Raw genomic sequence first — 20,184 nt, forward strand, 5'->3', positions numbered from 1 at the left:
TAGCTTAAAAGTTGTTCAACTGGTTTAATCCTGTAATTAAGTCATTAAACGGTGCACAGCAGTTTGAAAAGAGAATTCGAAAATTGAAATTATGACTTTTTAAGAATTTTGAAATCTATGTTGTTTGAGTATGTAATATATTATATTTGCTTCCAGCTGCTGTGGCAAATTATATTTAATATACAGCAGCAGAAGCGTGCTTAAAAACTATGTAAATAACTAAAACTAGTTTGGCTTTATGCAGAAGCAAAGTTTTCAAGTATCCTTGCTTTATTTTAGCACATCAACAGTGAAATCAGTAAGTATCAGTGAAATTTCGTATTTTTCGCATTCTTGCTTGTTTTATTTCGCCTTTTTGCGACAAGTATTTGCTATTCCAATTGCTATATTTCTTATTTTTTACAATTTCGTGCCTTAAATTTTTTTTTTTGTTTTAGGCACTTTAACTTTATCGTTGTACACTATTTGTATCGCTGCTCTTTTAGCGTTTTTTCGCAGCAACCAAATTTTATTTCATAAATTTTTTGCATAACGCCGAAATTTCACTGAAAACTAGCATTGGTAGTGTTATAAGTGAATAATATTGATATTACTTTTTACTTCCAATATTTTATATTGAATACTTTTTCCTTATTTTATTAGCAATTTGTTTACATTATTTGATTGCAATTCAACTTGTTTTTGGTTTTGTTTTGATTATTAGTATTTAAATTTAATGTGATTTTATTTTATATTTTTTTATGCATTTTTTAATATTTTTATTTGCATTGCACACTTAGAGTGATTGCTCAGCGAGTTTTTTGTTCGGTTTCATGTACTTCTTAATAATTTTTAACTGCTATTTTCTATTGTATTTATCACTTTATATGCATATGTGTGTGTGTTAACGCGCGCGTGTCCTTTAAGTTGCATGGTTGGCACGAATTTGAAAATTAACTAAGAAAGTAAATTGTGTTTTACTTGCGGCTGAAGATGCACGGACACTAATAAGGCCTTGGCGTTGGTTTTGGCCAAGAAATCGCTGCGCGACTAAAAAGAAAACGCTCAAGAAGGCGCAGCGCAAAGATGCGATAAAGCAATTTCGTTTTGTTTTTTCCCTTTTTTTGATGAAAATTTTCATTTACATGCACATTACTTGGACGGACGCTTTGTAAGTATTCCGCTACTGGACGGCCAACAACTTGGTGGCGGTGACCGCGGCGACACTTATGTTGGTATTGGCGGCGTTGGCGGCGGCGGTCGCTACTCTACCGGGTAGGGGGTATAATGTGTTGGTGGCGCGTCGCACTCAACTAAACTGTAGTGACTTGATACGGGACAAGGTTATTTAGCAACTGCTGCCAAACGCCACAAACAGCGAAAGACACGCCAACGCTGCAGCTAACACCACCACCACCACAACTACCTTTGTCTTCACAATAAGCGCGCCTTCAACTATTACGGGAAAAAAATTTTATGCTCGCTCAGCTGCTTACCGTTTACGTCTACGCCGTATACTACGCCGTATACTACGCCAAGACGTTGAAAAATATGACACATAGCAGTTATTACGCTCTCCGTTGGCCCAAGCCCACAAGCCGCCGCAGCTGGCCGCTCTTTTGCAACGCTTTACAGCTAGCGCCGTTAACAGCGCCCTTTCCGCAACAGTTTCCGCGCACACTTTTTTCGTACTCATCTCAAAGCGCTAACTGCTGCTTTTCTTGTGTGCTTTTTTCCCGGTATTTGTATTTTTATTAGGCGATTAGCAGCAGCAGCAAACGCTCGACGGCCCGTCGTCGGTTTGCGAACGCTCAAACAACAAGAAATGCACCACCATGCGGCACAACGCGGCCAAACTACGGCTTATGGCGGGAAGTAAGCGTGCGTGTTACCCCTTCAGTGTTGGCAGCCTTAATATGAATGTCGATAGTCTTGCTGCTGCCGCCAACGTCGTCGTTGCTAATGTCGACGCCGTCGCTGCGTTGATGCTAAGATATGCGCCGCTTTTTCCTTTTCGTTTTCTTTGTCTTTGCCTTTGCCTTTGCCTTTTCCTACTTCTAATGGCATAAATTCTACGCAGCGCAACAACAACACAGCTAATCCGTATGCAAGTGTGTGTGTGTGCGTGTACATAAAAAGTGGAAATTTCTCAAAAACACTGCTAAATACTACGAAGCAAGCCGAGCGAGCGTGCGGCGCAGCGCTGGCAAGGCGCTCAAGGAGTCACGTAAAAACGACGAACCATAAAAGGGGAAGTCTAAGCTGCACCGCACGCCTGCGTTGCCTTAACGCCAACACGCCAAACCACTCCTCACTACTCCTCCACTACTAACGCAAACACACAAATATGCTAGTAGAAGAAGACACTTTGTCCGTGTGTCACGTGCATTACGCTGCTGAGCATTTTTCTCCGACGATTTTCGTTTGTGTTCGTTGTATCTAAGACAAACGCTGCGCGCCGGTGTCCGTGAGTTCCAATTTTTATCCACAAACCGGTTACTTGCACTTGTGTGCAACTGTGAGTGTGTGTGTGTGCCTCTGTGTCTCTGTATACTTATAAATATGTAACTGCGTTCTTGTACTTTTAACAGGGAGTTCTGTTTTTTATGTTATATACTCAGCTATATACTTTGCATATAACGTTGTATGTATGTGTGTGGCTATATGCCTTTTCTTTGAGCGCTTTGCCTAAACTTCTCAACAACGCCGAAACCACCACCATCATCACTATTACTTCCACCGCAACCATTACAACTTCAACTACTGTTACAACAATTGACATATACGGCACTAAGGCTTTCCTTTTTCTTCGCTCTACGTTTTTTATGTGTGCGATTTTTTCGTTTTTTTTTTGTTGGTGTTTTCTGCTCGGCGTTCCCCTCTTTGAGTTTTTAACATTTGCTTTTATATTTTCCACATTATATACATTTGACTATATCACCCCCCACCCTTGCTGTTGTTTAGTTATCCCGCTTACTTGTACGCTGTTGGAACATATTGCTTTGTGGTGGGTTTTCTTTGCCCTTTTTCAGCTTCAGCTTCAACTAACGGACACTAAACGAACTAAAAGTCGATAGACGACACATAGCACCTACGTACGGCGGCTTGTATTACTTCTTTGCAGTAATTACGCGTAACTGCATTAGAAAAACTGTGTTGATACCTAGTCCATCGTGTAGAATTATGTATCAATTTGAGCATTGTATGACAGTGTACAAGTTTTCAATTTCGACCGCTCACCCAAAGTCGGAAGGAAGCATATAGTTATAGAATTTATAAGTCACCATATATATATATATATATATATATACATATATGTATAGTTCCTGGATGGAACATAGGGTCTCAAAGTCACCGGCATATCAACGTTCCTAAGTTGTCTGCTTGACAATCAGTTAAATATTCGATTTTAGGAACTCACCGGTTTTTAACTACGCTGAGCGAGCAAGGCTTAAACTTTGGACAGTCGCTGCATGACTTAAACTGTGTCCAACTGGTTGGTGAGCGTGAGCATTATATGTATATATGCTACAATTTCTTCAAGACTGGCAAGACTATATATTATTAAATAATTAGTATTATCTTAAAGCTCAATAAGCATTTTGGCATTCAAACTTTGAATTGGCTAACCGACGCAATCAATGCCTTGCGCTTGTTTGAGCCGACGGCCAACAATAATTTCGAATTCTAAGTATTTTTTATTTGATTGCCATATTTTTATTGTTGTTGATGTAAAAGTATAAAACATTAGCTTGTGCTTGCTTTGTCGATTATACTAAAATAGTTGAGTCCTTTCAATATAGTCAGATATACTATTTATTACCGTGTTAACAAATAGTATTATGGCGTCAAAACTGTTGAAAAATATACAAAAATGTGGTATTTTAAACACTCGGATCTTTTTTTATTACTTTTTAATTTCTTATTATTTTTTTTTTAATGAATTTGTTGATAATATAATTTTTATTGATATTTTTATTATTATTTATTAACTTTTTATTGTTATTTTTTAATTTTTTGTTAATTCGTTGTTAATATTTTTGATTATTTTTATTATTCTTTAATACTTTTTTTTATAATTTTTTTTTAGTTTTTAATTAATTTGTTGTTAATTTTTTTATATTTTTTGTTAAATTTTATCAATATTTTTTATTAATTTATATTTTATTTTATATTATTCTATTTTTATTTATTCATTTTTTTAATTGTTTATTAATTTTCTGACACTAATCGAAAAAAAAAAAATGTTTTTTTTCTAAAACAGCGTGCATTCATAGTTAAGCATATTTATTATAAACATATGTTTGTAAATCCGTAATATTCAGTTGTCGTCCCGACATGTTTGTATCCAAACATGCTTAAACACTAACCTAACGCAATTCAGGGCGGATTTCGTACATTTTTGAAACGAAAGCGTGCCTCCGTGTATGTGCCGTATACGCTAGAAATGCGCTTAAACGACCAAAATTAACTGTAGCATTCATACACGCTATATGTGTATATATAACAATTGTATGCATGTCGGAAAAGTTCGGCGCACAAAATTGAAAGCAATCAAGGGTACCAGTCAACAAGTATATAGAGTGGCATTTTTAGAAAGCGTGCATAGCAAAGCGCTAACCTTCTATCAATCCAACAGAATGCACTTATTTTCCTCAATAGTAGCACCTTCGGAGGTGGCTTTAAGATGATGGGTTATGGGTGGGTTTCAAAATTTCAAAGTTTGGAAAAAAATGTGTGTCAAAATTCATACCGAGTAAAATTCTAAGAGATAGGCACTTTGGAACTGTCACCCGTCAATAGAATATGAAACTAAATTTTTTAAGTCGGTGAATTTAGAAAAGTTTTAAAGCGATTTTGTTCAAATCTTGCAACCATCTTTGTAAAAACATTAGCTAGTTAATGATCGAGTGACTTTTATTTAATTTTTATTGCAACTATTTTTTCCCATCCAAAATATGGTGAAAATTTCACAAAAATACAAATTTTAATATCTTTTTTCAACGATCATGAACCAGTTTTAACAATTTATGAACGAAATATTTTTTGTTTTTGATTTCAGTTGAAGCAATAATGAGTTATACTGTCTACGGCAAGCGCTTTTATTTTTCGAGATATTATGGGAGATAAGGTGCCAACGGCTGAGTTTTCGATATTTCTAAATCAAATTTTCACAATACTCCGTTAAAATATGTAACTTTTATATGCTGAATTGTTAAAATGAAATATGTGTTTGTTTACAAATTACAAAAAAAATTAAATAAAACTCGTTTTCAACCGCTGAAGCCCACCTAACCCCTTAAGATATTGTAAGAAATACTGAAATGAGAGTTTCAAACATTTCCCAAGTTCAACGGAACCAGCTTTTGGTTATATTATTATTTTGATTATAACACGCTAACATGTGATATGTATCGTAGTCTTCAAAAACAACTATCGTACTTGGGCTAAATTAGTTATTTAAAAAAATGGTATAAAGTCGTAAACAAGGGGTTTTTGTATAACTAATGGAAATCATGTATGTTATATAAGTCATCCAGTTGAACTTCCCTAACTCGAATCATCATAACCACAAAAAAAATTGTAATTTAATTTAAAGTGTTCGAGTTATGCAGAACTTGGAGTTATGGAGGTTCAAATGTTCATACATAGTTGCTTTTTTTTATTTTTATTAATATTTTATTATAAATTTGTTTTATTAATTTATTTTCATTAATACTTTTTTGTTTTTATAGTTTCTTTTTATAAATTTTTGTTATTAATAACTCTGTTTTTTATAATATATTTTTTAATTTATAATTTTCTCTTTTTATTTATTTTATAATTTTTTATTAATTTATGCGTTTAACCTTCCCTTTAATTATATGTCACTAATCCAAAAAGCATTTTTTAAATTAAATATACAGGTTTTAATAATTTTACAGATGTTTGCATAAATGTTTTGTTACTGACCGAAAATTCTTATTTTATTGCATTTATCACACGGCAAACATTTCTTCTTTTTAATTTTTTTTTGATAATTTTTAATTAATTTTTGACAATTTCCACTGGAGAGTAGGCATCTATCATAATTGCAATTAAGCAGCTGTGTCTGTGAGTTTAAGCATAGACGATTCGCAAGTCGTCTTGTTGTTATCTCTCTTAATTAACATAATTTTTTACAGTGGATGCTATTACTTTCCCCATGATGTGTTGTTTCGTTTGTTTACGTTCCACTGTCTAACAGTTGGCGTGGCTCTTAATGCTGCTAATGTACAAATGTAGCCAACAGCAGCTCTTAACTGTAGATCTTTGCGTACTCTTGCAGCAGACGAAACTGTTAACTGATAACAGGGTGGTAAAGTGGGTTTTTTTAAATGTCCAACTAAAACCAGTATTTTTAAACGCTTGAAAATACAGAAGTTTTCCGAAATAACGAACACATTAATTGTCAGGCCTGTTGTCAGTTAAATATCCGTAAATTGCAGTTTAATAAATTGCTTTATTAATTATTTGTTAAAAAATGAAAAACCATAACAAAACATTTCAAATAAGCTAAATTCTTCCAAAATGGACCAATTCTGACACTTAAACATCTATTTGGTGCTGATCAATAGTTTTTAGCTTTTTTACAAAATTCAAAATTTTTTCAATTTGCACATTTCTTTTGAATTTTTCCAGGTTTTATTTTTAATTCTGGTTCGATGTTATTCTACTTTTTTATCTTTCTTCATATGTCTTCTTCATGTTGTTCGTTAAACCGAGTACTTACAAATCCCCGATGTTCGTTATTTAAGGTACTCAATGTAACAAATTTGCTTGTTCGTTATAAGCGGTTTTCGTTAAAACGAATATTCGTTATTTCGGAAAACTACTGTGAATACATATATATTGGAGCTTGAGTTGTAAAAAAATGTGTTTGAAAATAAATTATAAATGGTTGAACTGAGCGCTGACGTAATATTGTCTATCCTTCTTAAAATTCTTTTTCCAACATCAATTACCGTTAACTATTTGCTTGAAACTAACTAGTTGTCACCCTTAGACAACTTCAATTGTATAAGCATTATATACATATAGACTAATACTAACTGGGTACATACCTGGATTTCATTGACCAGCTTGTCGCTGTTGTACTTGATGTCGGGTGTTGAGCTACCGCCGGATGGTGTCAGCGATTGCTGTGGCGAATGCAGCGGTACAAGCGTGGTGCCGCCGCCACCGCTGTGCATAAGCGACGGACTGCTCGACCCTGCCCCTGCTGGCTCATGCTGTTGTCCATTCGACTGATGAAGCTGGTGTTGCTTGGGCTGCTGCGCATGCGTAGACAGTTGTTGGTGCTGCTGCTGCTGTTCTTGTTCCTGTTGCTGGTGCTGCTGTTGGTGTGCATGTGTGCTATTGTGGGCTCGTGTTTGTTGTTGATGTGCACCACTACTGGCGCTGCTAAGACCGCTCACTTGTTGTGCTTTCAGCTGATTGCTGTAGCCATCGGTTTCATCGCCGCCAACAGTGCTGGTACTTAAATCGTGCTGTTGCTGTTGCAGTTGTTGCTGTAGTTGTTGGTGCAACGCGTCGATGGCGTTGTGTACATTCGGTTGATATTTGGACTGTTGCTGTTGTTGGTGTTGATTACTTGCAGCAGACGCCACCGTTTTCATTTCTTGTTTAACGCTTATGTTAAGCCGTTCTTTGTTGCCGGCCGCATTGCCGCTGCCGCTGGCGTTATTGCTGCCTACAGCTGTGCCGTCTTGTGTGGTGGGACTATTGGTGGCAACACCGCCCACATTCATGCTATTGGCCACGTTCTGCAATTCGTTTGATTTAACAACGCCGCTTAGGTGGACGGCTGCAGCGGCAGCGGCAGCTGCATTGAACAGTAAGTGATGGCTTTGCGGATGTTGTTCGTGTGACACTGGCAACACCGGTAGCGTTGTAGTCGGCTGTTCGTGTTGTTGCTCCTGATGCGTTGCAGCTGTTGGCGGCACATTACTCAAATGCGTTGATTGCTGCGTATGATGTGTTTGCGCCGACGGCTGGATATGTTGCTGCTGTGCTGTGTGCGATTGTTGTTGCTGATGTTGTTGTTGCGCATGTTGTGGTTGTTGTTGTTGGTGATGATGATGATGATGGTGATGCAGTTGATTGGTAGCAAGTGCGGCGGCGGCATGCAGACCGAATGGACCGCGCGCTTGTTGCCAGAACTCTGCATCCATTTTGAATAGCTGCGAGCGTTGCTGATGCAGTAGTTGCTGTTGTTGTTGTTGTTCGGTTTCTTGTTGATGTTGCTGGTGATGTTGCGTGAACGCTTCTTGGTGCTGGTGCGTGTGATGCGCGTGGTTTTGTTGTTGTTGCGAGTGGTTGGTATGTAGTTGGTGCGGATGGTGATGTTGCTGTTTGTCGTGTTGTTGCTGTTGTTGTTGATGATGATTTTGTTGCTGTTGTACGGCCGATGTCATTTGCGCATGCAGAGCAGCGGCCAAAGTGGATGCAACCGGCGGTATATTGAGTGCATTGGGTAGTAAGACCTCCCCAAGCGTTGGAATTCTCGGTGTCGGTATCTGCAGCTGCGAAATGGTGCTGTCGTCCGCCACTGCTAGCGACGTTTCGCTTGCGATTTTATCAAAGCTGCTGCCCAGTACACGGCTGTAGCCGCTATAGTATATGCTGGACTCCGCTATATCTACTGTAGCCGCTGCTGCTGGCGCTGTGTCGGCGCTATCACTAAACGTGGCCACGTTAAACGTGTCCGCGTCCGTCTTTGTCGTATTAAGTGTATGCTGATGTTGCGCGTCTATACTTGTATTTGTTGCTTTAAATTGATCTTTTGCTATTGCCAATACCGGTGCTGTTGTTGCGCCTAACGTCGCCGCCACCGCCGACACTTGTTCCTCGGCGGCTATGTGGTCTGCAGTAGCACGATAGTCGAAGTTGCTTTCTATTGCTGGCTTCAATTGCTGCAGCAGCCACAGATCAACACTATGTGTGTGCGTGCCATGCAGTTGTTGTTGTGCTATTTGACCCAGTGTGGCTGTCAACGTGTTGCATACACTTGTAGCGTGTACAAAAAGCGAACGCAGTCGTCTCAGTTGGAGATGTTGAGCAATGGAACAATGGAAAGAAACACTGGTGATTTGAAAAGATTTTTGCTATGGCTTTGAATTTTTCGTTAAATCTGACACTTTCGGGGGTTTTGTTCGGTTTTATTTCGGCACACAATTTTTGCGCTTTGTTATAACGGTACTTTGGTTTTTTGGTTCTAGCTGTATACGGTTTTATGTGCAACTAATTGATTTAATAATCGTTAGTTGTTGTCTTTTTTGCTGGCTAGCATTTGTCTTTATGTGGGTTACACTATGTGAGTTGTTGCTGGAACATGAACTATACAATTTACGCCGGTTATGTTTAATACACCATATTTGTGGGTCGATTCATATTGGTATTTGCTGTTTGTTTCCATTTAACGGTATTTTTAACGAATTTGCATTGTTTCTGTTGTGCAACTGTTTATTTCAGCTAGAGTACTTTTAAGAACGACAAGCAAATAGAAATACGTTTCTTTTGAAGTTTTTGGCGAAAATTGAAAGCATAATTTGAGAAAATTAGGAAATTTGGGGAAACTGGCGTGATATTTGATTTTTAAATTAATTAAGTCCTTACATTTATATGGATGAAACAAAAATAAACTGTAGAATTATGTAAATAAATTATATAATATATATATATATATATAATATATATTCGCAAAAGCTGAAACACAGGGCCTCCTTGAAATAAATGACATAAAATAAATAAAATAATTTAATCACATAAATATCACCACTGATGGCTTTTAAACAAAAATACATTATTCACTATACATACTAACACATAGATATAATTTTATATATAACATTTAAAAATAATTATATTTAAAAAATCTGTATTAAAAACAGGTACAGAAGTGTTTATGTCACTGAACTCCTTCAAAACGGCTGGAGCGATTTGTATGAAATTTTTTGTGTGTGTTTCAGTTGGTTTCGATCATGATGGTAGTCACCATACTATCTAATTTAAATACTGTCTTCGATTAATTTTAAAATTATATTTTTTGTGGCTAACAAATATAACAAAATTATATCAATCACTTAAAGGATTATAAAAAGATTTCGTTGAAATTTGTTTGGGAAATGTTTTAAAATTTGTTGTAGCTACTAAAGATATAACAAATCTTCAATCCAACTACATTCCAATTAGTTTGTTATCATAATAGCTTGAAATATCATGCGGAATCTGTTGGGACCGCTATTATTATTTAAATTTTTGATCCCATCATGTATCAACACATCTACCACACATTAAGATAAAATACACAAAGCGTATCCGCTTTCAAGATTATTCGAGCACTATTTAAACAATCTTGTTCAAATTTTAGACAGTTCTTCGAGATTCGCATTTACAATGACTTGTATGAAGGATTTTGCTTTTAACTATAACTATTTATAAAAAAAAATCGCGAAAATTTGGATTTATGTACAGTTGAACTTCCCTAACTCGAATCACCATAATCCACAAAAAAACTACGAGTTAGAGCTACTTCGAGTTATGGCAGGTAATTTGTATGAAATTTGACCTTTATTGCCAATTCAAGAGTTCGATTTATGATGTGCTTCGAGTTGTAGCAGTTCGAGTTATCGAAGTTCAATTGTATTTTTATTTATATTTATTTTTTAATTGATTTATTTTTATATTTCGCAAGAACCGCTTCGCACATTTTATTTTCATATTCTTTAAATATTTTCCATTGTGCATGTTTTAGTTTAAAGTCTTGATTAAACACGATTTTTTAATTTTCACTGCAGTTGATGCTTCTAGGAGTTGTGCTCTTAACGCGAATGCAGCTTTTTCTCGAATTTTAGTGCTGTTGGTGTCACAATGGGCCTCCCAAAGGCCTAGGTGCGTCGACAGACAACCACTTAACCTAACCTAAGTCAGTTTTAGCAGAATTTTTAATTTTTTATATAAAAAATTATTGAAATTAGCACGAATTTGGAAATTTAGATTTTGCTAAATTCAAATAGTTTCGTTTTACTTCACACGCTTCTGGTACGGGTACCCCATATTCCTACTAAGAACTGTGTGAAAATATATATACTAGTACGGTTTTTTTACCGTCTAGTTCTCAACTATTATAGCTACTTATAAACAATTGGGCACAGTTATTTTGTATATTCCAATTGTTTAATACCTGCTTAAGCTAATCGAATACGTTAATGATAATACCGATAAGCATCTCAAACAATGGAAAAATAAAATAAATAAAAGAAAGATAATAGTGAACTAACTCACTTAACCAATTTATGCTCTTCAAAATAAATACTTTGATTATACAAAGTTTTCAAGCAAATAATTTACAAAGAAGCTGTTGAAAGCATATTTCAAAAGAAATTGAAAAAATGCAAATACACTTTTTGGCATGTTAACTTAAGAGGTTAGGTGAGTTTCAAAATAGTTTGAACATGTTTAAAATATTATATAAAAGTATAAAATCAATCCGCGTAAAATTCTAAGAGATCGACGCATTAGAAGCGCCACATACCATGCCACATCAGTTCCAATTTAAAACTTTAAGAACGTTTATCTCAAAACTGTATGTTTCAAGTCGGTGCACACTATTTCTCAAAAATTTTGAAGCGATTTTGTTCAAATTTTGCACTAATCTTTGGAATAACATTATTTACTTACTGAAATAAGGATTTTTTTTATTTTAACGACAACTAATTTTTTCTTGCCAATATATGGCGAAAATTTGAGCAAAAAAATTAGTTTTTTCGTTAGAATTCTCTCAAAAATACAAATTTTAATATTTTCTTTTTCCCTACGTCTATTAACTAGTTTAATATCCATTTGTTAACGAAATATTTTTTTTTTATGAATCAAAGATAACTAAATTTCATGAACCAATTAAATAAATAAGAAAATATATTAAAAAATAAAGTGCCCATACACATGCTATACGTACTAACTCATAATACAGTTACCTATTATACTTTAAGTGCTAAGCTTCATTCAACTCGATTTCGTAAAAGTCTTGAAAGTATAACTGATAACTAAAACAATAGATGTTACTGTATAAGTATGTCATTCTCAAATGCACTCATGTTTTGCGCCAAACACACAGCAATAGGTGTAAGGACTATGTATGCATGTATGTACTTGGTAGCTATTCGGACTTAATGTGTTAAGTAAACGGTTGTACAGTGTGGGCCCGTTGACCAATCGAAGTGACCACACCATCACCACTCAGTTTTACGAAAGCATGCATTGTTAAAGTATGCATTTGTTTTTGTTGCAAAGTATTTTTGTTGTTTATATTATTTGTTGTGCTTTTATTTTTATTTTTGGCATATCCCATCGGTTAACGACCAACATATAGCATCGGTCAAGCGGGCAGTGCGTTGGGTTTGGGGATGACACGATTTATTATTGTTGTTTCTCTTTTTATGTCATTACTGTTGTTGTATTTGTAAAATTCTGTTTGGTTTTCATTAGTGTTTTAACGCACTGAGTGACCAATGTGCCGATATAAAAATGTATATGCCACCCCCAAAGACCCCACTTAACACGAAGCTAACGAAGCTGTTATGGTCAATGCAAAATCTTTATAGCTGTATTTGCATTTGAACTTGCGAGACGTTTAACGGTTATTATAAAAAAATGTATCGTGTGACACGCGTTTTATGTCCTTTATTGCGTTACCTAATTGACCGACTACCGTGTTTCTATTCGCGCTACTGCTGGTGGCCCGAGTGTTGCCGACAAACTAATTTAGTTGCTGCGCTTACACAACTATAAATATTCTTTTTCATATCCACATTTTCTTCTAATTTTGCGCGTCTTAGAACGCAAAATATCCTTAAGACGTTGCCTATCGCCTACCCAAGACGTCCAGTGCTAGCGCTACAGCGTCAGCCAGTGTGCCAATACCAGCCACCATTCACCATATATAGCAGGCGAAATACACCAAAAACGCAACAAACACACGTGAAGCATAGCAAAATACACCACACGTAAGTAGCGCTCGCTAAAGCTTTCTTGGCAATATATGTATGTATGTACAACAGTCATCACCCACCCACCCGCTAATTTACGAAATGTCTACCTAACAGCAGTCGGCGTCGTAAGCACTATCGACTTTTGCTTCATCGTCACAGCACTTCCTTACTGTCTGACGTGAATTCTCACCAAAAACGTCTTGCAGTCAGCGCCCATGGAATTGTTGTTACACAGCTTCTCAATTGAGCACGCTGTTGTCGTCGTCGTCGTCGTCTCCAAAGACCGTTGCCGAGGCATTCCCTTACAGCGTCGTCGTCGTCTTCGCTGAAGGCACAGTGTACCCACGCATGCCCCACAAATAACATACGCTCTTCCCACCATTGAATACTGGTGTCTTCGAATACACTGGATACTCTCTTAAATGCCTGCACTGCAATTGAATTGTTTGTACTTATGTGCGTTTGTTCAAATGGAAAGCGCGGTTTAGGCACACTCTTGGCGCCTTTGCAACATAAATGAGAGCATAAATAATAGTCACCATAGAACGGCTGATATTAATTAAGGCCGCTTATACATATAAATCCGTATACAACAGTTGCCCGCGTTGCGTTGGGTAAACAGTTACTAGCAGCGCTCATTATCAGTGTCTTTATGCTACAGTTTTAAGGCCTTTATGGTGTTTGCCTTGATTCCTCAAGTTGGCATTACAAGCAAGAGACCAGCACAACATAAGTTCAGTTTATAAGAGAAAATTTCCCTCAACTAATTAGTGGCGGACTCAACATATACAGTTGTCATGTTTGGGCTAGCATTGGTAAGGAACTATTTATACGGTTGTGTTTGGGTTGCAATAATATTTAGACTACTGCTATGGGTTTATAAGCTACTTAAGTTCATTACTACAGCGTAAGCGGTTACATTTAGTTAGCATTTAAAAAAATCGATTTCGTTTTTATTTCTTTTTCGTAATGTAAATGTATTCAAGTAAAAACACTGAAAATTACAATTCGATGCGACGATCATTTTTGAAGTTACGCGCTTCTGCTCATTTGAAAGTAGTAGACCGGTAGATGGCAAAAATGTGTTATGAAAGTCGTTGGCCAAGATTTCTTGGATGTGGCTGAATCGATTTGAGACTCAAAGTTTTACAAAGTTTAGCGTATTTCTACGATTAAATGCAAGATTATCCATATATTTTTTTAACGAAATCTGTTTGATTTCTCATTTCTGTTCATCCATAAAAAATGAATGAAAATTATTAAATACTCTTCAAATTCACCATAATATGTGTTCAAATTCTTAGAATAAAAATAAATTGTCATATATTCAGTTATATGCAATGTAAACTCAAATAGTGTGGAAACTAGACGATGTGCTTCATAACTATTTTGGGTGAATTGAGGCCCGGGTAATAACTATATTTGAACTCTATCAAGATGATTTTATTAATATAATATTTAATATACCATAAAATGCACTAGTATAGCATGTGATTTCGCCCTTAATAACATTAATTCTTCTGTAACCACCACCACCCGGTCCTCTCTCTGCATTCGAGGAAGTGAGTAGGACTACTTATTTTCTGCAATTCTTCTATAATTGAAATATACAAAAAAAATTATTATATTGAACAAAAAATTATTTGAAATACGCAAAGTTTCACGCATGAAAGAAATGTAGCGCCGTAAACTATGCATGGCTATGGCTGAATGTTGAAGAAATAAATAATAGAAATTCAGAAAATTAAATAACAAATTAAACAATAATCCAACTCAATAAATCAAATAAATTAAAAAAAATCAACACTTCTTAGTAGTATATTTGTTCAAATATTTAGAGCAATTAACAGGGAAAATTAATACTACAACTAAAATGCGAAGCTTAGAAGAAGATCTAACAAGAACATCCGTCTCTGACCACTTCTAACATAAGCTAAGCTTGATCGATAATTGTTCTACACCAGGAAAAAGTAGTTTATATGTATATTTTTGATTTTTTAGTAACTATATACTGTCATTAATGCTTTTAATAATCCTATTTTCGAACTTAGATGACAAATACAGTTGAACTTCCATAACTCGAACTGCTATAACTCGAGGGGCTCCATAAATCGAACTCTTGAATTGGCAATAAAAGTCAAATTTCACACAAAATATCTGCCATATCTCGAAGTTTCTTAAATTCGAAGTTTTTTTGTCGATTATGTTGATCCGAGTTAGGGAAGTTCAACTGTAATTCGATTTTGAAGATTAACTTCGAAAATCGGTCAATACACGTTCTTTACTTATGACTCATACCCAGAAAAACTAAGTTTGCTCCAATACCCAGCCGAGTGTAATTGACCACTATACAGTCTCCCCAAAATTCATGCAACTAATATTATTATTTACAAAAAAAGAATAGTTTGTTTTAAAAAAGAAAAATTGCAGTTGACATTGTTGCAAATCGTTATATCTACCATGCCATCGGTATAGTCGGTACATGTTTCATATGTAGGTAATGCTGCTTGCTATAACTTGACTTAGGACAGTTTTGTAAAGTTGTGCTTATGCGTCTTGGAGTTGTATGATTGCCTATATCCGTTGAAAGTGCCTTAATCCGTTCTTTAGCTGTAGAGTCTTGTCTTATAATTTACATAGTTTTATGTCTGAAAATGTTTGGTAAAAATTAGTGCAATTGAAAGCCAATTACATGATTGGTATGTTAGCATAGAAATAGTTAATACCAGATATTAATTAAACTTGTGAAAATATATGTCGGTTATCACATCATACATTCATAATTGAGCTTAGACCTTGGTAGAGATTCTACGATTGACGAAGATCATTAATTTTGCTAAAAGAACATTAATTTTGCTATACTAATTAATTCTAAAAGTAGGAATAATTTCTAACAAAATTGAATTAAAATAAAAAACAAATAAATGTATCAAATCAGTATCAGAATTTTTTGAACTGTATTAGTGAATATTGACTTAAGCCAAAATTATAAAATGATGATGAAACTTAGTACATATTATATGTTTGTCATCCAGTGGATGGTGGTGTTTTAGCTGCGTGAAATCAGAGTGCTGCAACTAATTCAAAAATTAAGCTATAAAAGTCAAATTCAAAGCAATGGAACAAAGTAGTGAACGGCAATAAGATCCACATTGAGTTAAAATTCCAATGCAGCGGGTTCTACACTACCGGAATTGAGCCGACTTTTATCCGGCCAAGGGCTGCTTTTTCGACGATCTAACCCTGTTTGGATCGGTAAGCAGTACTAAGTACTTAGCTGTTGTTATGTCGCTGTCGTTCGACTAAAAATCGTTGTAACCATAACACAGCTCTCAGATATATGTATATGGTGATCTTAGTACTTATGTCTGACATTTTACCAAAAACAACGACCAAACTCTGAGATATCTAATGAAATCGCCAGAGCAGCTTTCAAAACTTCCGCGTGATCCAATACGGTATATGTATTTAATATCATATATAATAAAAATATCAATACGTAAGTTAACTTAACAGAATTATCTGTATGTGATATAATATAGTTGGTCGCGAAAATGTGTGAAAGCGGGACCACGAATTACAACGGTCTCCACATACTGTACATATATGAACAATGATTTCTCGTAGACTTTAAGTCGAATACGTGGATCAAGTTATGACTTATCTTAACCCTTTCATGCCTATAGACAACATTGTACTCACAAGCTTGCAGTTGTATTTTCTGTTATGAGCTGTGCACGTATTCATTCAGTATGCGTTCTCCGCAGAGTGGAATTGTCAAAATCGGTTTCGCGAAAAAAGTTATACAAAGTGGTTATACAACAAGTGTTCAAAAACATAAAAATAATTGTTTTATTTTAAAACAAAGAGAACTATATAAATAAATATAGATAAGAGAGTTATTTAAAAAAGATTAGTCATGAGAAAAGTGTTTAATTTATTTATAACAATTTAATTGTTGCCTATAGGCAACACCCTGTAACTAATAAACCAGGATACAAAGGACTTTGAAATTTGTATCTCTTCATATTTGAATTAAAGCTAATATATACCATGAGAGGGTTAATTACCAAGTTGCTCCAAGATATCTTAATAAATCCGTTTGCACGGACCATGAATAGCTAAGCTCGCATACGGTATGAGGGCTAGCTGAAGTTAGAAAATATAAGCTGAATGCTGATGATATAAAAACTCGAATTGAAGTTTTGGGATTTTTTTGCTAAAAATTCTCTCAAAAATACAAATTTTAATATTTTCCTTTTTCCAGCGTTCATTACCTAGATTTAATCATTTACTAAGGAAATATATATATTTTTTATTTTGGCTGATCCAATAATTAGTTATGCTGTCTACGGCAAGCGCTTTTATTTTTTAAGACCTCAGACTCAACTTACCAACGGCTGAATTTTCGGGATTTTTAAATAAAAAATCACAAAATACCATTTAAATATGAAAATCAGGCGGTCACAAGGAATGACTCGCTAAATAATGAAATAATTAATAAATAATAATTATATGGAAATAATATTATTTGTTATATTTACCTTTATCCAAGTGGTTTTGTTAAGAGCCGGCTGCTTGCGCGTTAATGCTAATGTATGAGTCGCTTTATAACTGTATTTCGTTTTTACTTTTATTTTTTGTACTTAAATTTAACATAATGTCTGCACTGCTTATCTACTAGTAGGGTATTACTTATACCTGGTTTGTATGTGTACACTTATTTATTGCAAAAATTGCTTGTTACTTGTTGTTATTTTTGTCTTACATTGGATTTGTTGAGCAAGTAATTGTAATTGTCTTCACAGTTGCTATTTCTGTTTATGTTTCTGTTCATGCTGGCGTTGAGACTATTTTGTTGCTTTAATGCTTTATTTCTTTAATACTTTAGTTATTCGTTTGCTTAATAACTGACTGCTTCCCCTAAATTGTTCTGAATTTTGCACGCTTCCTGTGTTTCTATGTGAGTTTTTTTGTGTGTCATTAAATAAAGGCGAAGCTAAGGCACCACGTTTCCCATTCGCGTATTAATTTCAAGTTCAATGTTGAAGCCTCGTCTTCAATTTGGGAATACAAAATGTTTTAACTGTAATTTAGTTGCACTTTGCTGCTTATTTCCTCTTTTTAGTATGCTTGCTTGTCTTTGATTATTACTTGCAATTTACTTATTACTTTGCTTTTTACGTTCAGCATACAATTCACTTTTGGTATTTCGGAATATTTTTTGCTTTATTTTTAAATTAGGGAACTGTGGCATATATTTGCTGTGTGTTAATTCTTATTTTCTTTATTTTTGTTTTTTTTTTTGTAAGTTTTTTTAATTGTTGTGTTATTATTTGTTGTTTTCTTCTTTGGTTTTACTTAATATTCTCTTTTATGCGTTCCCCTTATTGTGCTGTTTTCATATATCTTTACACAATTAACGCATTGTGTCTCTCTATATTTACGTATGTTTCTTCAACTGTGCTTTGAATGTCATACATCACACAAAAATATCACTACACGAGCGCATTTATAGCGTATTCTTATTATTCTGCTGTTTTAATTCTTATGTTTTTTTTTGTTTTTGTTTTTATAATTCTTATAGGTTTTAATTGTTGTGTGTTCTCGAGTTAATTAGTTATTGTGTCAGTCTTCTTCTTACATATTTTGCTGTTGTTGCTGCGATTTGGTTCAATTCTGTGCTCAGCTCCTCAGCTCCACAGTGAGTAAATTTATTTTTATTTTTATTTTTTATATTTTTATTGCATTGTTTTTTATGCCTTATAGTATTTCATATTATATTAAATGTGAGTAGTACGTATTGTTTCGTTTTATATGCCTATCCTTAATGCTATGCTACAGTTTTGTTTTTCTTGTTCTCTGGAGATTTTCGGTGCCCTCTGTGCAACGTTGAAGTGTGCGTGTGTTGGTGCTGGGCGAGTTTGCCGCTTAAGTTTTTCGTTTTTGTTTGCGTTTGTGTGGATCCTCTGCTATTTTACATTTATGTGACCTTCTTGTGTATTTCTTTTCATTGTTATATATATATTTACTTTTTGTTTATATATATTACTTTACGCTTTCAATTATGTATCTGTTGTATTACTTTGACATGTCATTTAATCTTAGTGTAATTTTATATTTTTAAACTATTAAACTCTAGTTAAATCAGTATAAATATTGTTACAATTGTTGCGTGGTAATGTGTATTCTTAAGTGGTTGCTTGGTTGGTTGGTAGATTTGGTGTGTTGTTTGCTGTTTCCTGTAACTATGTTTGCTGGTTGTTTGGTAGTTGTAATGGTGTGCTGTGTGTTTTGGTTATTTTCTGTTTTAATAATTTTAGCAAATGCTAGCTGTATGGTAAATGGTATTTAAAACTGTATGTGCCGGTGTCAGTGTGTTCGTCCTCAATTACATTACGCGGTATTTTGAAAATTTCACAGATTCCGGTTGTGGCACTAATTTTAGTATCGCTTGTAAATCGTCCGTTAACGGTATGCACTTGCAATTCGCCGAATTTATGAATTTTTTTCTTTTGGATTTTTTGCGGTCTAGCTACTAGCGTTCAAACCGAAATTGTGTCAGTGTAAGTTTAATGCTATAATGCAGTTCATATGCTAGATTTATCTGTTATAAAAATAACTATTTACAGTGTGAAAAAAGTTTTATGCTTACTATTTATAAGGTTTGACTTATGAAGGAAACGATAATACACTAATCGGAGTTAACGAATACCTTTGGTAGATAAATGCTATATTGGTTGCAATGTTGGTTTTATTCTTTAAATGTGACTTATGTTAGTATTGCATTTATTTCTGCTTTTTTATTATTCGTCTGACGGTGTGTTATCGGTTTTAATTTATTGAGAAATTTATTGGATCCAGTTATATTGTATGTTGGTCTGAAAAATATACAAATTTGATTTGGTATAAGTTCATTTCGCAATAAGAAAGTATGTTTAGGTACAGTTGAACTTTCATAACTCGAACTTCTATGACCCGAAATTCTCCATAACACGAACTCTTGAATTGACAAATAGAAAGCAAATTTCATACAAATTACCTGCCATAACTTTTTTCTTTTGTGATTTGTGGCGATTCAAGTTAGGGAAGTTTAACTGAACTTGGAATTGATAATAAAATACATAACATATTAAATCACCAAAAAGTGTATAACAAAATAAGTAATGAGTAACCAAATAAAATAACATATATA

General features: G+C 34.6%; 1 protein-coding gene across 1 annotated transcript in view; it reads right to left on the minus strand.

The window, feature by feature from the left end:
* Positions 1-19,561, minus strand: part of LOC105219007 (zinc finger protein 236) — an 89,776-nt gene extending 70,215 nt beyond the window's left edge. The window contains exons 1-3 of the mRNA XM_054235353.1: positions 17,534-19,561; positions 15,449-15,637; positions 7,062-9,479 (exon numbers count right to left, since the gene is read on the minus strand). Of these exons, the coding sequence (XP_054091328.1) occupies positions 7,062-8,414 (1,353 nt within the window). The 5' untranslated portion in view covers positions 8,415-9,479; positions 15,449-15,637; positions 17,534-19,561. The remainder of the gene's footprint in view (positions 1-7,061; positions 9,480-15,448; positions 15,638-17,533) is intronic.
* Between the last annotated feature and the right edge of the window lie 623 nt (positions 19,562-20,184).

The sequence above is a fragment of the Zeugodacus cucurbitae genome, chromosome X (genome assembly GCF_028554725.1).
Source record: "Zeugodacus cucurbitae isolate PBARC_wt_2022May chromosome X, idZeuCucr1.2, whole genome shotgun sequence".
NCBI lineage: Eukaryota > Metazoa > Arthropoda > Insecta > Diptera > Tephritidae > Zeugodacus > Zeugodacus cucurbitae.